The sequence below is a fragment of the Lasioglossum baleicum genome, chromosome 9, assembly GCF_051020765.1.
Source record: "Lasioglossum baleicum chromosome 9, iyLasBale1, whole genome shotgun sequence".
In the NCBI taxonomy this organism is placed as follows: Eukaryota; Metazoa; Arthropoda; class Insecta; order Hymenoptera; family Halictidae; genus Lasioglossum; species Lasioglossum baleicum.
The window spans coordinates 2,457,777-2,473,580 of NC_134937.1; the positions used below are offsets into that span (position 1 = coordinate 2,457,777).

Below are 15,804 nucleotides of genomic sequence, written 5' to 3' on the forward strand. Positions count from 1 at the left end.
AACTTACCTTAATTTGTAAAATAGTAGTAAGATCTTTTAAAACGGTCAATACGGCATGTAGTAACCCCTTCTGTAACTCCTGCGTAAGAGAGCATATATGAGGTATACATATATGAAATATATGAGCATATACACCAGGCATGCACAGCTCTTTGCTCTCAGAGCAGCTCCCGTGCTCCCAAGTTGCTCCCGTGTGCTCTCAGAGCAGTGACCTAGCTCGGACGTATGGAAGGGGAACCCACTAAGCGTGACTTGTAAATAGAGCACGAGAGAAGACGAGAGGGAGGGGCGTGGGGAAGTGGAGAGCGCGCCAGAGTGGTCAGACTACAATAACGTAGGCACCGCCCCCACTCTCACACGCTTTCGTGGGCCCAAAGCTCTATTTGACTAGTTTGAGAGCGACAGAGCAATACAAAACGGGCGAGACAGAGCGAGCGATCAATCAATTGCCATGGTCGGCGTAGTCGGCGTAAAAGTACATACATAGTATGTTTGTAGCAATACCTGTTCCTACTCCTATAAACAGCGGGAGCCACGCGTGAGTCGAAAAGTGTGTGAGGTGTCATCCGCGAGACTAGGGAGCGTAGACTCGTATTCACAGGAGAGTCCACGGTAGACGGGAACCAGATTTTCCCGAAACTTGCAATATTTGGAGATGACGTATCCAAATGTATTTCAGCAAAGCAGTAGCGCGCACTTCTTCATATTTTCCGAGAAAATTGCATTGAAAATCGGTTTAGACGCGCGTTTTTTAAGGAGTTCGCGTTAAAAGGTTAACAAGAAAATGAGTAGCCGAGGGGGTAGCGAGAAATACTAGTAATCGGTAGGTTGCTGGTTCGAGTCCCGTTTCCGATATTTTTTTTTTCTTGAAATTGATAGCTACCACAATTTTAAGTTTTAAAATCTATTATGTATAAGTTATTTTTATTTTTTAACTAGAATATTTTTTATTTGTAGACGTTGTGAGAAATAAATCGAACATAAAAATAATACAGAACCGTTAAATAATACATACACCGTTTTGTATACATCGGACTCGCTCTGTCGCTCTCAAAATAGTCAAATAGCGCTTTGGGCCGACGAAAGCGTGTGAGAGTGGGGGCGTCGTCTACGTCAGACCTGGGCGACGGTGGCTCGAAGAACACATGTTGCTGTTTCTCTCCTTCTCTAGCTCGGAAAGTTCTCCTTCTCTTGCTCGGTAAGACAGTCCCAGAGTAGCAGCAACATGTGTTTTTTGGGCCACCATCGCCCAGGTCTGGTCTACTCCACTTCCCCACGCCCCTCCCACTCGTCTTCTCTCGTGCTCCGTTTGCAAGTCACGCTTACAATTGGTGGGTTCCCCTTCAATACGTCCGAGCAAGGTCACTGCTCCGACCCTGCTCATGAGCAGGGTCGAGTGCTCTTGCTCCCAAATCGTCCACCTGTGCATGCCTGATATACAGAGTGTGGGTGTACAAAGTATACGTACACCATTTAACAACTAATAACTTTTTTATAATGGTACCAAACGACCTGATTGTTTAGAATCAATTAGAAGCATTGGTTTACGAAATGATATGCAAAAAAGATTTTCCAAAAATTATAATTTACAAGCTTACATGCAAAAATAAAAAAGGCATATTTTAAAACTTTTTTATTTGGGTCCTTAATGAAAATTTAAAATATATGTTTTGTAGATATATGTTAGTTATACACATGCTGAAAATTTCATCGAAATCGATTAACATACACACGAGGTACAAGCAGTTAAACGTGGTGGAAATCGTAGTTTTACACGACTTTTGATCAGATTCTGCTTAAAATCCACAGAATCGTACCTCTTTCGATACGTGTCGCTCTTTCCTGCGTCGATCGATTTCGATGAAATTTTCAGTACGTGTATAACTAATATAGATCTACAAAACATGTATTTTAAATTTTCTTTAAGCGGCCAAATAAAATAGTTTTAAAAAATGCCTTTTTTTATTTTTGCATGTAACCTTGTAAATGATAATTTTCGCCAAATTCTTTTTTGCATATCATTTCGTAAACCAATGCTTCTAACTGATTATAAAAAATCAGGTCGTTCAGTACAATTATAAAAAAGTTATTCTGTTTTAAAGAGCGTACGGATACTTTCTACAATCACTGTATGAAAGTTTTTAAATCATTGGAATTGAAGATACATCAAATTTGAAACACACCTGGGTCGTCTTGTGGGTCTATATCCAAAGTATGCACTGCCACGTACAATTCCCCTGGCCATACCTCGATAACCTCGCGTTCCCCGTGGTCCCCTGAAAATGTAAATTATAAATATTAATATGTATACAGGGTGTCCCACCCGATTTCGACATCTTGATTTTCTCGCTATTGTTACTCGTAGCAAAAAATGTTTCAGCAGAGGCTTGAATCGTATCGAGTGGAGCATATTTTGATGTTATTAGTTTTTGTGTGAGTGGATGCTTAAAGGTCATATAAAGGTCAACTTTGTTTTTTTAAATGGAATGAGGTACTTTTTAATACATCAATCGATACAGCTGGATATTCGTTGTAAAAAGTACTAACCTATGTATGTCGAAAAGTTAATAGTTCAGGAAATATTTCAATTTAAATAACTCTAAAATACCATTACTGTTGTGTGTACTAATTGTAAGACGTTACACTAGTAAGTAAACACTAACGTCTTGGTACGACAGTAATGGTATTTTAGAGTTATTTAAATTGAAATATCTCCCGAATTACTAACTTTTCGACATACATAGGTTAGTACTTTTTTATAACGAATGTCCAGCTGCATCGATTGATGTATTAAAAAATACCTCATTCCATTTAAAAAAACAAAGTTGACCTTTATGCGTCCACTCACGGAAACCTAATAACATAAAAATATGCTCCACTCGATACCATTCAAGTCTCTGCTGAAACATTTCTTGCTACGAGTAACAATAGCGAGAAAATCAAGATGTCGAAATCGGGTGGGACATCCTGTATATACATATATGTATACTGTTTCCGTGCTATGCATAAATGAGCATACACAAATGAGATTTATTCTGTATTTCGTTTGAATACCTATTAGTTACAGAGAATCCTGGTCTATTCGTTCTTTTAGGCATTACTTTAATTTGTCGTCCTCTAAACATAGATTCATCCATTGCCATAGCTGTTTGTACAGCATCACGTTCTGCAAATTCAATGTAAGCAAATCCCTTGGGGTGTCCATCAAACTTATTGCACAGTATAGTCACTCTATTGACACTACCGCAACCATGAAAATGTTGCTCTAATTCTTCTGCTGTTGCGCCATAGTCAACCTTCAGCAATATATAAATAATATTTTAGTGACATTGAATTTGAAAAATAATGAAATTTAATAAAATATCAACTTACATTACCAACATAAATGGATCTATTGTCTACTTCCTTTTTATCTTCTAAAGACATATTTAATGGACTTGCTACAAATTAAGAAATATTATTCGATCTACTCTAATACCTTATAATGTGTTATATATTTAAATTGAACAAGTTAAATAACTCACTTATACCGGGTGGACTACCCATGTTCATTTGCTTGTCCACTTCAGATTGTAATTGCTTTAATTTCTCTGCTTCTTCTTCCATTTCCCTAACACGTGCTTTAATGGCCTCCAATTCCTAAAATAATAAAGATAAATTAGTAACATACGATATATATGTATAAATGTGTAATATTGTTTATTGTGTACAACATTTGTTTCTAGTTGACAAAAGACAGGTACCGGATCGTCAATGTTTGCTTCATTTAATTCTCGCTTCACACCATCGCACTGCATAATGGCATCTCCATCTTGACCATTTTCAAGTCCGTCTAGACCATCGATGTGATCTGTGGCTAAGAGATCTGATTCAGACATTTCTGTAATATAATATAAAATGTTTATATACGTGGAAATCTTATCTACAAAAAACTCATAAATTTCTTGCTAATTACTGGACTCCGGATTTTATGCATTTATAACAAAAATGAGTAAGTGCAATTTAAAACAGTGAAAATGTTAAAAGACTTTAGGAGTATTATTATATTATTTTTACCACATTAAAATTATTAACGAAGAATATAAATTTATATTTAGTTCCTGCGTCTTGCAATTGATGCACAAACTTTTTATTTTGCATAAACATCTGGAGTCTACTAATTACATATGCTATATAATTACACACCGATAGACTGTAGATTTTATGCGTACATCGAAATATATATAACCAACATTTATTATTACATATAACTACAATATATATTATTGTACAAAGCTTTAATTTATTATCGATTTAATAGAATATTTAAAGTAAACAATTTTTATTAACATTCATAAAAACTCGTAATCTAAATATTTATATGTATATCCTTTGCAAATAGAAACTTATAATTAACACAACAATATTAAATAAAATATTAAAATGCAATAGTTAAAGAAGTTAATAAAAATGAGAAATATGTTAAGAAATATAAACAGACAAAAAATTCCGTACGTGTATTTCTAACGAAAATATACTTTTAACAAAATAATGCTTCGGTAAATATAACGCTAATAACGTGCAATATACGGGTTCATAGTTTGTACGTCTGTAGCTAGTAAGGTCTACAGAGAATATTAGTAACTATCGTTTATAACTATTTAAAAAAAACATAACATACGTGTATACCTTCAAATGCTTCTATTATTTAAAATAATAATATAATAAATTGAATAACTATTTCCAATCGACACTCCAAAATGCTCTACAAACTCAATAAGCGAGATTGACGCTACCACCGAACAAGATGAACAGTATCTCGTCATGAACTGTTTCGTTACTATAGTCGCTAAAGTTACTGGTGCGCAAAATCGCAATTATCGAATGCGTGAAAAAGATGAAATTCAGTCGAACACAGTTTCATTTTACACAAAAGAATTTTAAAAAACCTTATTTTACATTAATTTATTTATGTTTACGTACATTCTTATCTGTGAACGTTATTTTTTGTGCAAATAAAAGCATACAGTGTGAGCAGCTCTGTAGGAAACACGTGGTAACTCCCTAGTTACTCCTGCAGATGGCGCAGTTGGCGCTGCTGCCAACTCCCTGACAACCAAAAATCTCATTTCTGCCTGAGATTCTCCTGGATTCTCCGCGCGTATTAGTGACTTGTTCTACCGTCCGTGAGCGCAGGGCTTTAGCCATGGGCAGACTGAAGGTAGAATACCGGCTGCTAGACCCTGAATCTGTCCTTGTTTAAGACGGCAGCACGGTCGCACTGATGTGCAAATGCTGCTTTACAGGGCATTTACAGGGCAGCACCGTCGTGTCGTACTGATGTGATTGGCGAATGTCGTTTTACAGGGCTTTGGCCTTTGGCCATGGGCAAAGCCCTGTGCTCACGGATGGTAAAACAAGTCACTAATACGCGCGGAGAATCTCAGGCAGAAATCGAGCTAATCTTACCTTGAGCAGCTCGAAGCTCGAAGCGTAGCTTCGACCGTATTCTGCCCGTTCTCAGCCCTAGGCGGGATCTACTCATGGTAGGCCTGGTTGTCAGGGTAGTGTTTCAATTTTTCATATAACTCTTTCACCCGCAGTAGCTCAGAAAAATTTATAGAAATATCTATCTAAAGAAATATGACATCGCAGCCTGTAAGTGGTCATATCAAGGTTACTCGATTTGTGATTACGGGTATCACCGATTTCGACAGAAGTTTCGTTTCTGTAAAAATACTCTATGACAAAAGTTTCGTGCTGTAGACTCTGTGCTGTATGCTGTAACGACATCAATGCGCACCAATCTGCTGGTCTACAGTATATCCAGTATATCTACGATGGTATACCATTCGCCATAGAACTTGCGGAGATTCGTCGAAGTACTCGATGAACTTTGGGTAAGTTAATTTGTTAATTTCAACTGATGTATTTATAGCTAAACTTAGCGTTTGACATTCCATTTAGAAACTGAAATCATATTCATCGGAAGTCTTTCGCGAATATCGTACTGAATGACCTTTTTACGAATACCACAGAGCCGTACCGACAATTTTTTTTTATACATTTAGAGTAAAATATTCAGTGTCAATTTAGCAATATTTTACATAAAATTTGCATTTCTATAGCCTTAGAGTTCTATCGTTTAACGGTGCTTCGTATAGATTTATAATATCGAAATTCATATGCCGATTTGTACGAATTGACAGTTCTTAGAGCATGAAATTTATAAAAAAAAATGTACTTCTTTCAAATGTCACTTCTGCTGAATTTCCTGTTACGTTCCAGGTGTTCCAAGGATCCCTGTGCTTCTTATGAAGTCTGCACTACATAACAAATGACAAATGGATGAGGCTAAGCCTTATAAATTCACTTCTACTTCCATTTTATGATCGAATGATCAAGCTAAGTTTCATTCGTCTATGCTGGAACACTCATTGTCGTCAAGATGAACATCAATACAATAAGCAGTACCGATCTCTTTTGCCTATTGGAATCTAATAAACTAGGGGAGGTAGAAGAAATAAAAAAAGTATTTCACGAACTTTTCCTGAGTAGTAAGTAAAATTATAGATTTAATGTTTTCATTGAAATCTGAAGCCTTTTTTTATATCTTGTGTGAATACATTTTTTTTTAGCAAAAGACAATTGGTTGGTGAATGGACTCTTTGACTATTATTTGTCCACAAATTCCTTAAGGGCTGTCGAGGTATTAGCCAGTGTTCGAGACCCACACGACAAACATCTTCTAGATCGTTTATCAGAAGCTCTTTCTAGACAAGGAAATAGCAGCCAAAGAATTCAGACTCTTACTTTGTTGGGTCATATTGCTCGTCGACAACCTACATGGTTGTATAAGCTTGCCAGTCATGCTTTATTTCGAGATTTACTTAAGTTACTTAAAGTAAGTCGCATTATTAGTGAAATATCTGCTACAGACAAAACTACCAAATATTTCTGATTTTTATTAAAAAATCATTAATATACTTTCAGCTGGAAGCAGATACACTGTCTCTTATGAGCGCGCTTCTTCTCTTGGTAATGTTGTTACCAATGTTGCCAGCTGCTTTAGGGCCGTATCTTTCAGAAATTTTTGAGGTGTTTGGCCGGCTAGCATCTTACTATCATCATCAGTCATTGTCGTTGTTCTCATCTCCTATGCATTTTACCTCCACAGCAGCAGGAACTATTGATAAAAATCATTTATATTTATTACACCTACAAGTGAGTTGCGCTGTTCAAGTAAACAAATAATAAACAAATCATTAATGTCATTTTCTTGTTATAGGTGGGCCTATATAGTTTGTTTCACAGGCTGTATGCTATGTATCCGTGCAACTTTATTTCATATTTAAAACAACAATACATTCAACGAGATCAACTCACTACTTTTACTCACACAATTAGACCAATGCTGGATTCGGTGCGCATGCATCCGTTACTTGTTACAGCGTCCAAAGATGCAGAGATCTCTGCTGCAAGGTAGTGTTTGCACACTGTGCAAACTAACATTCATTTATATTGTGTATAGCGTATTCTTAGAAACTAAATGCACAGGAACATGTCGTAAATCGTTAGATGATATACGCTGTTGTGTAGAAGAAAGAAGCACCCGGCCATATTTAATAGAAAAGCATAAAAAATTAAATAAGAACACAGTAAGTTTTGGAAAAGGATTCCGCTGTTTAATTGAATAGTTCTGAGAATATATGTGTTATTGCGGATTATCTAATACTTGAAATGCAATAAATCAATCATTGGTACAATACAATTTCTACATAAAGATATTTTTTGTCATTATATCTTATAACTATACTGGGTGCTACTTTTTTCTTGCACAGTAGTGTACGATAATTGTAGCGGTACTCTGATTATTTGCTTAATTGTGTTTCAGATGGAAAAAAATGGAACATCACGATATTATGGCAGAATGTGGTCGTTTCACGTTAGACAAGTGTCGAGAAGAAGTATTCAACACTGTAAATTCGCGCTCCACGCCACCTCCAGGTACGTTTATAGTTTTGAAACAAATTTTTGAAAACCCATGGTCGCGGGTTCGAATCCCGCCGGCACCTCTGGAAATATTTCCAATACATACAGTCTTCTCATTGGAAAAAGATTTCCATGTGATATCTAAAACTGTGGTGTCCAAAATAGTTCGGAACCCACCTTAATAAACTGAAGGTCCCGTCGCTAATGACCATAGCAGTTGATGCGACATAAAAAACAAATAATAAATAAATACAACTATAAATAAATGTCGTTATTAGATCTGTGCGAGAATTCGAAATGTTGGGTCAGGGCGGGTTGAGAATTTTATTCGGGATCGGGACGGATTCTTGAAAATTTCGGGATTACCCGAGCACATTCGGGTTCTCGAATATATCAGCATTTTCGACAATTTTAGGAAATCCCGAAGTATTAACCAAATCGATCACTTTTTGCAGGCAACATCGTCGATTTTGTTCTAAATGAAATATGTTGTAGTCCATGTGAAAAAGGGGGGGGGGGGTTAAGTCATTATTTTGCTGGTTTCGAGTTTTTTTTAGAAATGGCAGGCCTTCAAAGTAGTCAATTTTTGCCCATTTTGGCGAAAACGGGCCTCACTTACGAATTTTTATCTCGGGGAACTGTTTGTCCGATTGAGCTACATTTTTTTTCGTTTTATTCGGAAAGGATTGGGCTATTACAAAATAATTTTTTCAACCTCGAAAATCAACTTTATAATGTCGAAAAATTTAAACAAATTCTCGATGAGGGGCCAGAATGATTGAAATTTTGAAAAAAATATGGTTATATTCCTTGAAGTTTCCCCTTTAAAATGAGCCCTTGAAAAAGATGGAGCCACAAAAATTAGCGTCGCAATGAGTTGGTAAAGAACGCCGTGTACCCCCGTTCCAGGTAGAGACGAGAAGAGCGCACAACTATTATGGTCCATCGTCTATATCGCTGGTCTCAAGAAAATGCCAGCAGACTGTATACGACTAAATAACCCTATTTATAACTGGAGAACAATATCAGTAACCACTCTTGGCCAACAACACATTTTTTAATCATGACTTCATTTATAGATATTAGTTTTTATACGAATATTATGTTCTACAAAAAAGGTGTCGTTGCTCAATGGAAGCCACGAGAAGGTGGTGGTTTTCTTCTATTGGGGAGGGGTAAGGAGAGTTTATGGTAAGAAATATGGATAGGATCATTGTGTGGGGTAGACTTAAGGATTATGGAAAAAATATAAGAAAAACTATTTCGTTACACTAAAAACAGAGCCATCATTAACGCACGAGTAAGTTTTGCATAGCAGTTCTTTATTCGATAATGGGGTGAAGCTATGAAAGCTTCTAGTGCCTCTAATTGGTAATGCTGTTGCCAAGCGAGCTTGTAAACAATCAGCATGTTTGTTATTGTAACCAAGAGTGGTTACTAATATTGTTCTCCAGGTATAAATAGGGTTATTTAGTCGTATACAGTCTGCTGGTATTTTCTTGAGACCAGCGATATAGACGACGGACCATAATAGTATAGGGGGTACACGGCGTCCTTTACCAGCTCATTGTGACGCTAATTTTTGCGGCTCCATCTTTTTCAAGGGCTCATTTTAAAGGGGAAACTCTTGAAGTTATATTCCTTGGGAATATATAACCATATTTTTTTTCAAAATTTCAATCACTCTGGCCCCTCATCGAGAATTTGTTTAAATTTTTCGACATTATAAAGTCGATTTTCGAGGTTGAAAAAATTATTTTGTAATAGTCCAATCATTTCCGAATAAAACAAAAAAAAATGTAGCTCAATCGGACAAACAGTTCCCGAGATAAAAATTCGTAAGCGAGGCCCGTTTTCGCAGAAATGAGCAAAAATTGAAAATTTTGAAGGCCTGCCATTTCCAAAAAAATTTGAAACCGGCAAAATGAAGACTTAAACCCCACCTAATTTCACATGGGCTACAACATATTTCATTTAGAACAAAATCGACGATGTTGCCTGCAAAAAGTGATCGATTTGGCATGGAATGACCCATTAGTAAATCCCGAAATGTTCCAACCATCGCGCATCGGTTTCACGGAAACCTCTGGTCACTATAGTATGTTTTCCAGATCACTCTTCTACATGTACTCCAATAAATACTAGTAGCGGAGGATTACCACCATTGGAAGTTACCAATGGTGAAGATGAGACTTTCTGGTCACCAAGTATGACAGTACCACCTCAAAGCCCTCCGTTTCCAGCTACGTCTCACGAACAGCGATCCGCTCCTTCAACGCCCAATAATAATAGAAGTGGTACATCTCCACCAGAAGCTGCGGTCGAAGCCACACCTGAGACAACTCCAGTGAAGGTATCTTTTACAAGCATTAAAGGAGTATAATCATTTCCAAGATTGCAAGGGTGCGGGATGCGCCATCTCATTTCTTGATATTGCAAAAATGGGGTTTTTCAGTAGTAAAAAACGCTAGATAAAAGATCAATCTATTCGGCAGCATGTAACTGTCGCAGTTTTATGAAAATAGAGCTACATGCGCAGTTGTATGCTTCTGAATAATACAAATTACGCCTCGTAAACGTAGAAATTAGAAATACTTTTGAGGGCCACTGCGGCCTAGATTGATCTTTTATCTAGCGCTTTTGACTACTGAAAAACCTCATCGTGTTCATTATCGAGAAATGAGAAGGCGCCATCCCGCATCCTTGCAATCCTAGAAACAAGTCTACTCCCTTAAGAGCGAAGATCAGAATTATATTTTGAAATTTTCCGCAGGATGTACGGAAATTATCAACGAGGCAAGTACCTGTCTCGTCCGCTGCAGTTCGTGCTTTAACCACGTTTGGCAATGGCACGGTGGGATTAAATTCTCGACCATCAACACCAACTTCTAGTTCTACGATTGGGACTGGAGATGGTAACAATGCACATGGATTCATTTCGCACAAGATAAGTAAAATCATCGCGGATAGACAGGCCGTGAAGGAACAGCAAAAACCATCTGTTAACGCGGAAGAGGATGGAAGATTCGCGGAAATAGATACAAACCAGAACGGGAAAAACGATTCGTGGCAAGAAGATCAAGAGGTTTTGTATTTTCTGTATATCTGTATTATAAGATTGTTGCATATTAACAACGGTAGATATGGTGCAGGTTTTAGAGATTGTAAGTTCTCAGGCTGCTGGAAAGCTAGAATGTCCGAAGTACGTTGACCGGCAACAGCATCATAATGAAAAAATTCAAAATACTTTAGTAGTCGACTTAACAGAGAGGATTTACCAACTGCGTCTATATTCTCAGTATCAAATTCCGGCCCAATATTCGAGCACTAATTCTATTTGCAAGGTAAAATATTTTTAATAGACTTCTATAGAAAAATTGGGTGTTGACAAAATAAATTTCGCACAGGTTCGGAAAAGTAAATCTTGTCCAAACATAGAAGTCGAAAAGCAAATTAATAACGATAAAGCGGATAAACTGAAACCGATTAGGGCAAAAAGAATGGAGGAGACTGGAACCCAGACCCAGTTCGATGTACTTCCATATGAATACTTGTTACTAGGAATTTTGGATGAAAAGAATCAAATGAATATACAAAAACGTAATCAACAAAATACTGAAAATAGATTATCGCCAACGGCGATGCTTGATCGATACGTCGAAGCGTGCACACGAGCTAATAATATTTCTGGTGATAAAATAAGTCAGTATAGGAATGCAACAAACCACAATAGATTCCGATTATTAATAGACTTTTTATGAAACAATTTTTTAAAGGGACTGTCGCCATTAAGCAAAGACAAAGAAAGGAAAACGACGGAGAAGATGAAGTTGGGGATGAAGATGGCTTGGATGCTGAATGTACAAGTCAATTGCTGCAGCTAATGCAAATTCAATTGCAGTTCGAACGGCAGCGTAGAGAGGTCCATGCTGAACGTAATAGAAGACTTCTTGGTAAATTGAGAGATTCGCGCGCATTGGAAGAGCACAATTATGCTTTGGTTAGTTGGTATCTTGTTAGAAATAAATTGGGTCTAGCGGACTAAGATTGGTCCAGCGGCCCCACCCACAATTTTTGTTGATATTGTGTGGAAAACAATGGTTTTATGCTGAAGGATAACCCCCTAAAATTTGAAGTCTCTAACCCTTCGTATAAGGATGATATGAGGGTAAATACCCTTAACTGTATCATTTTTTTCTCGGTTGTTAATTAAGATATTCGGATTAAAAAAAAACGAAAATACTCGAACTTACTTCCTTCATATCATACATTTTTTCACCATTGTGATCAAATTATTAAGGGTAGAAAAAATCATTTAATTTTTTAGGGGTGGGAATTGCAAGCAACCCTTCGAGTGACCACTTCCAAAAAATTCAAGAACAATGTTCTGTTGCTTATCTAACATATAAAAAATTTTCAAGACGGTCGGATTGGTGGAACATAGTTAAATATTGAAAAACAAATGAAATTACGTCATTATAATGGTATAATATACAGTGCAGTATTTCTTACGACATATTCAATGTAGCATTGATAACATTTGCGATTAATATGCCTCGAGTGAACTTTCACCCCTATAATATTTAAAATATTTAAAATGTTATCATCCCTCATTAATTCCGCGAGATAGCATACTGCCTAAAAAGAAATAATTGATCAAGAAGGGACTTAATATCCTGATAAGAATTATTAATTAGAGTGTAAGAGAAACACTGCACTGTACATTATACCATTATAATGACGTAATTTCATTTGTTTTTCAATATTTAACTATGTTCCACCAATCCGACCGTCTTGAAACTTTTTTATATGTTAGATAAGCAACAGAACATTGTTCTTGAATTTTTTGGAAGTGGTCACTCGAAGGGTTGCTTGCAATTCCCACCCCTAAAAAATTAAATGATTTTTTCTACCCTTAATAATTTGATCACAATAGTGAAAAAATGTATGATATGAAGGAAGTAAGTTCGAGTATTTTAGTTTTTTTTTAATCCGAATATCTTAATTAACAACCGAGAAAAAAATGATACAGTTAAGGGTATTTACCCTTGTATCATCCTTATACGAAGGGTTAGAGACTACAAATTTTAGGGGGTTATCTTTCAGCCTAAAACCATTGTTTTCCACACAATATCAACAAAAATTGTGGGTGGGGCCGCTGGACCAATCTTTGTTTGTTATTTCGATTATCGGTAAATATAAACTGTTTGTTACGTAGACCGATCGATTGAAATTAATGGAAAAAGAAGTGGAAGGGTTAAAAGGAGAATTAGAGAGTAACAAACAGGAAGCTTTACAAGCTGAGGAACGGTATAAAGAAGCATTGCATCACTGGCAAACAAAGGTGACACAAATAAAAATTCTGATAACACTGTTTAACACATATTTTTTTGTGTTTCAATAACCAATACGTGATGCTTATAGATATTCATGCGCTGATAACGAAGTTAACAAATATTGTACTCCATCATCCTCATTTTTTGAGAGATTGATTTTAAAGTTTCCAATTATAAAGATTTTTTTCTGTTTTAGTTGTAAAAGGTATAGAAATGTTTCTCGGGGAAAATCATATGAAATTATATACTTGAATAATGTCAGAAACATTTGAACATATTTAAACACTGTTTAAGGCTACCGAGGTATCTGCCGTCCATTATTTTTTTGGGGGGTATTTTTCAATTTAATTTAACGAATAGGATTCTAAAATAAAATTTGACAACGTCGCACGACGAAACAGACTTTCATTATTTGAAAATAATCAAAGAAAGCGCTGTAACACGAACAAAAGGTATCGTCACAGATCATCAACGTTAACACAACAGTTTTTTGAGAAAACTGAGTGTGATGGAGGATAACTATTCAGCAAATAAAAGTCTACAAGAATGACCTATTGAATGTTGGAACAAATAAAGAAAGTTTAAACTGTTGGTCGGTGCAATTAGTGACAATTAAAAAGCAAACAACTAATGTAATTAACAATGATGTAGTGTGTGGAGGAAGAACGACAAAATCAAACTTTGAAGGATCGTCTTGAATCCATAGAAGTTGAACTAAAGGATGAGCAGAAAAAGATACTGGCATGTGAACAACGAATTCGTTCCACGGATGCATCTCTTTTTGATGCGGGGCATCGGCTACGAGTCGCTTTAAAAGCTGCAGACCGCAGCAATGAATTAGAACGTACTCTTGACACTGTGCAAAAGAAATACCTTTTGCTTGGAGAGGTAATATACGATTTAAAATTTTTTATCAGCTTGAATTTATAAAATTTTATTCGGCATACAGGCGCAAGCGAAACTGCAAGAAACCACGGGAGGTTTGTCACCATTGAGCAAACAAGAAGCAACACAAATACAACGGTCATATACGGAAGAATTAACTAGTGAGTGTATTGGATGTATTAGGTCATCCCATAAGTTCGTGCCGATTTTTGTGTATACATTTCACGCGTCGATTTATAAACATACGGCGATAAGAGACCAATGTACTTAACTTAAGCGTAGCTGTTACAGGAACAGTCTAGAGAAGGTTTTCGTGGGTACAAAATTGTGAAATGGTAAACGCAATGATATTCCAAGCATTGAAAAATCATGAGCGAATTGCGTATCCATTTCCGACATCTCATGTTATATGAATTTTGGAAAGGAAGTTCTGTAACAATCGCCACGAATAACATACGTGTTGTTTACGGAGAAAATGCGCTTTCATCATGTACCTGTAGGAAGTGGTAAAATTCGAGACCTTGTACAAAAATCACGAAGTTTATCAGTTGAGGAGATGTCAGATGTTCTGAAAATACCTAAAACAACAGTTCATAGGTATTTTAAAAAGAAATGGATATGCAACCGCTCGAAAAACGGCACGAACCTATGGGATGACCTAATATTTATTAGGTCTAGATGAAAATTAGAGTGTGAAAAGTGAACGTTTTAATATTTAAAGGTTTACGGCGACAATTGGAAACACGAACATCCCTTGGAGAAGCCTTGAAAGTACGCCTGAGCGAAATGGAAAGTAAGGATGCACGAAAGGAAGCACACCTTGTAGAGCTACAACGACTTTTACAAGAAACAAAGGATCAACACGAAGCCGAGCTGGAAGCTGTTGAATCGAAGTATAAAGCACAAGCTGAAATCAATCTTCTTCTTGAAAGTCGTATACTTGAACTTCATGGTACATTAGAACCGGCAACATCTAGTACCACTACTATGAACAATCTAGCTTCATCAGCATCGCCTAAAGAAAGATCACCTCCACTCTCAGCTAGTTTAGCTTCCTCCAGCGAAGGAAGTCTTGCCTTTATTCATTCAGGTACTGGAATTATAATGAATGACTGCTGTGATACCGCAGGCGAAATTCCTAATCTCCAGGCTATCGTCGAGCCTGTACCGAACCAGGCTATGTCACCATCACGACAAAGCTAACAGAAGCGAAATCCTATGGATGACTGATGCTACACAAAAACGACCATTGAGTCTTTTCGCATGCAGCTATTCTGTTTTGCACGTGAGCAACTGGTTATCCACTGCCCCGTGGTATTAAATCAGAAGAAAGTTATTTGTAGCTTTTTATCGACATATTATGCGGAATACATAAAAGAATATTATTATCGCGTGATTTCGATAAATAATTTAAACTACACGCTGGTAATTAATGAAATTACTAGCATAACATAATTTCACTCTTAAAAAAAGAAAAGAAAACAATGAATTCACGATGAATAAATGGTTGAGATATTTTGTGAGCAATTTTCTAAGTTTCGACTGAAATCACATCCTCGCACTGCTTCCCTTCGACTTATCTGTAATTATGTTTTATTTGTCGGTATTTAGA

General features: G+C 36.6%; 2 protein-coding genes across 7 annotated transcripts; one reads left to right on the plus strand and one right to left on the minus strand.

The window, feature by feature from the left end:
- Window positions 1-7: 7 nt before the first annotated feature.
- On the minus strand, window positions 8-5,068 carry Pabp2 (poly(A) binding protein nuclear 1). Of its 5 annotated transcripts, none has more exons than XM_076429788.1 (7): window positions 4,963-5,068; window positions 3,714-3,880; window positions 3,525-3,639; window positions 3,373-3,440; window positions 3,055-3,296; window positions 2,184-2,276; window positions 8-79 (listed from the first exon to the last, which is right to left on the minus strand). In XM_076429788.1, exons 2-7 carry the CDS (start codon window positions 3,876-3,878, stop codon window positions 46-48), a joined length of 717 nt encoding a protein of 238 aa, XP_076285903.1. In that variant the 5' UTR covers window positions 3,879-3,880; window positions 4,963-5,068; the 3' UTR covers window positions 8-45. The 5 variants fall into 5 exon arrangements, with proteins under 5 accessions (XP_076285903.1, XP_076285905.1, XP_076285904.1 ...); XM_076429790.1 differs by lacking the exon at window positions 4,963-5,068 and adding an exon at window positions 4,669-4,827 and having other exon boundaries at window positions 3,744-3,880; XM_076429789.1 differs by lacking the exon at window positions 4,963-5,068 and adding an exon at window positions 4,669-4,827 and having other exon boundaries at window positions 8-70.
- A 313-nt stretch (window positions 5,069-5,381) lies between these two features.
- On the plus strand, window positions 5,382-15,719 carry Tsc1 (tuberous sclerosis 1 protein hamartin). 2 transcript variants are annotated; one of them, XM_076429744.1, is made up of 15 exons: window positions 5,382-5,879; window positions 6,268-6,536; window positions 6,618-6,883; window positions 6,973-7,203; window positions 7,268-7,461; window positions 7,874-7,986; window positions 10,083-10,324; window positions 10,745-11,056; window positions 11,124-11,315; window positions 11,379-11,661; window positions 11,748-11,971; window positions 13,190-13,315; window positions 13,959-14,195; window positions 14,257-14,353; window positions 14,914-15,719. In XM_076429744.1, the coding sequence occupies exons 2-15, from the start codon at window positions 6,428-6,430 to the stop codon at window positions 15,393-15,395; spliced, it is 3,108 nt and encodes a 1,035-aa protein (XP_076285859.1). In that variant the 5' UTR covers window positions 5,382-5,879; window positions 6,268-6,427; the 3' UTR covers window positions 15,396-15,719. The 2 variants fall into 2 exon arrangements, with proteins under 2 accessions (XP_076285859.1, XP_076285858.1); XM_076429743.1 differs by having other exon boundaries at window positions 5,386-5,879; window positions 11,379-11,673.
- The last annotated feature ends 85 nt before the right edge of the window (window positions 15,720-15,804 follow it).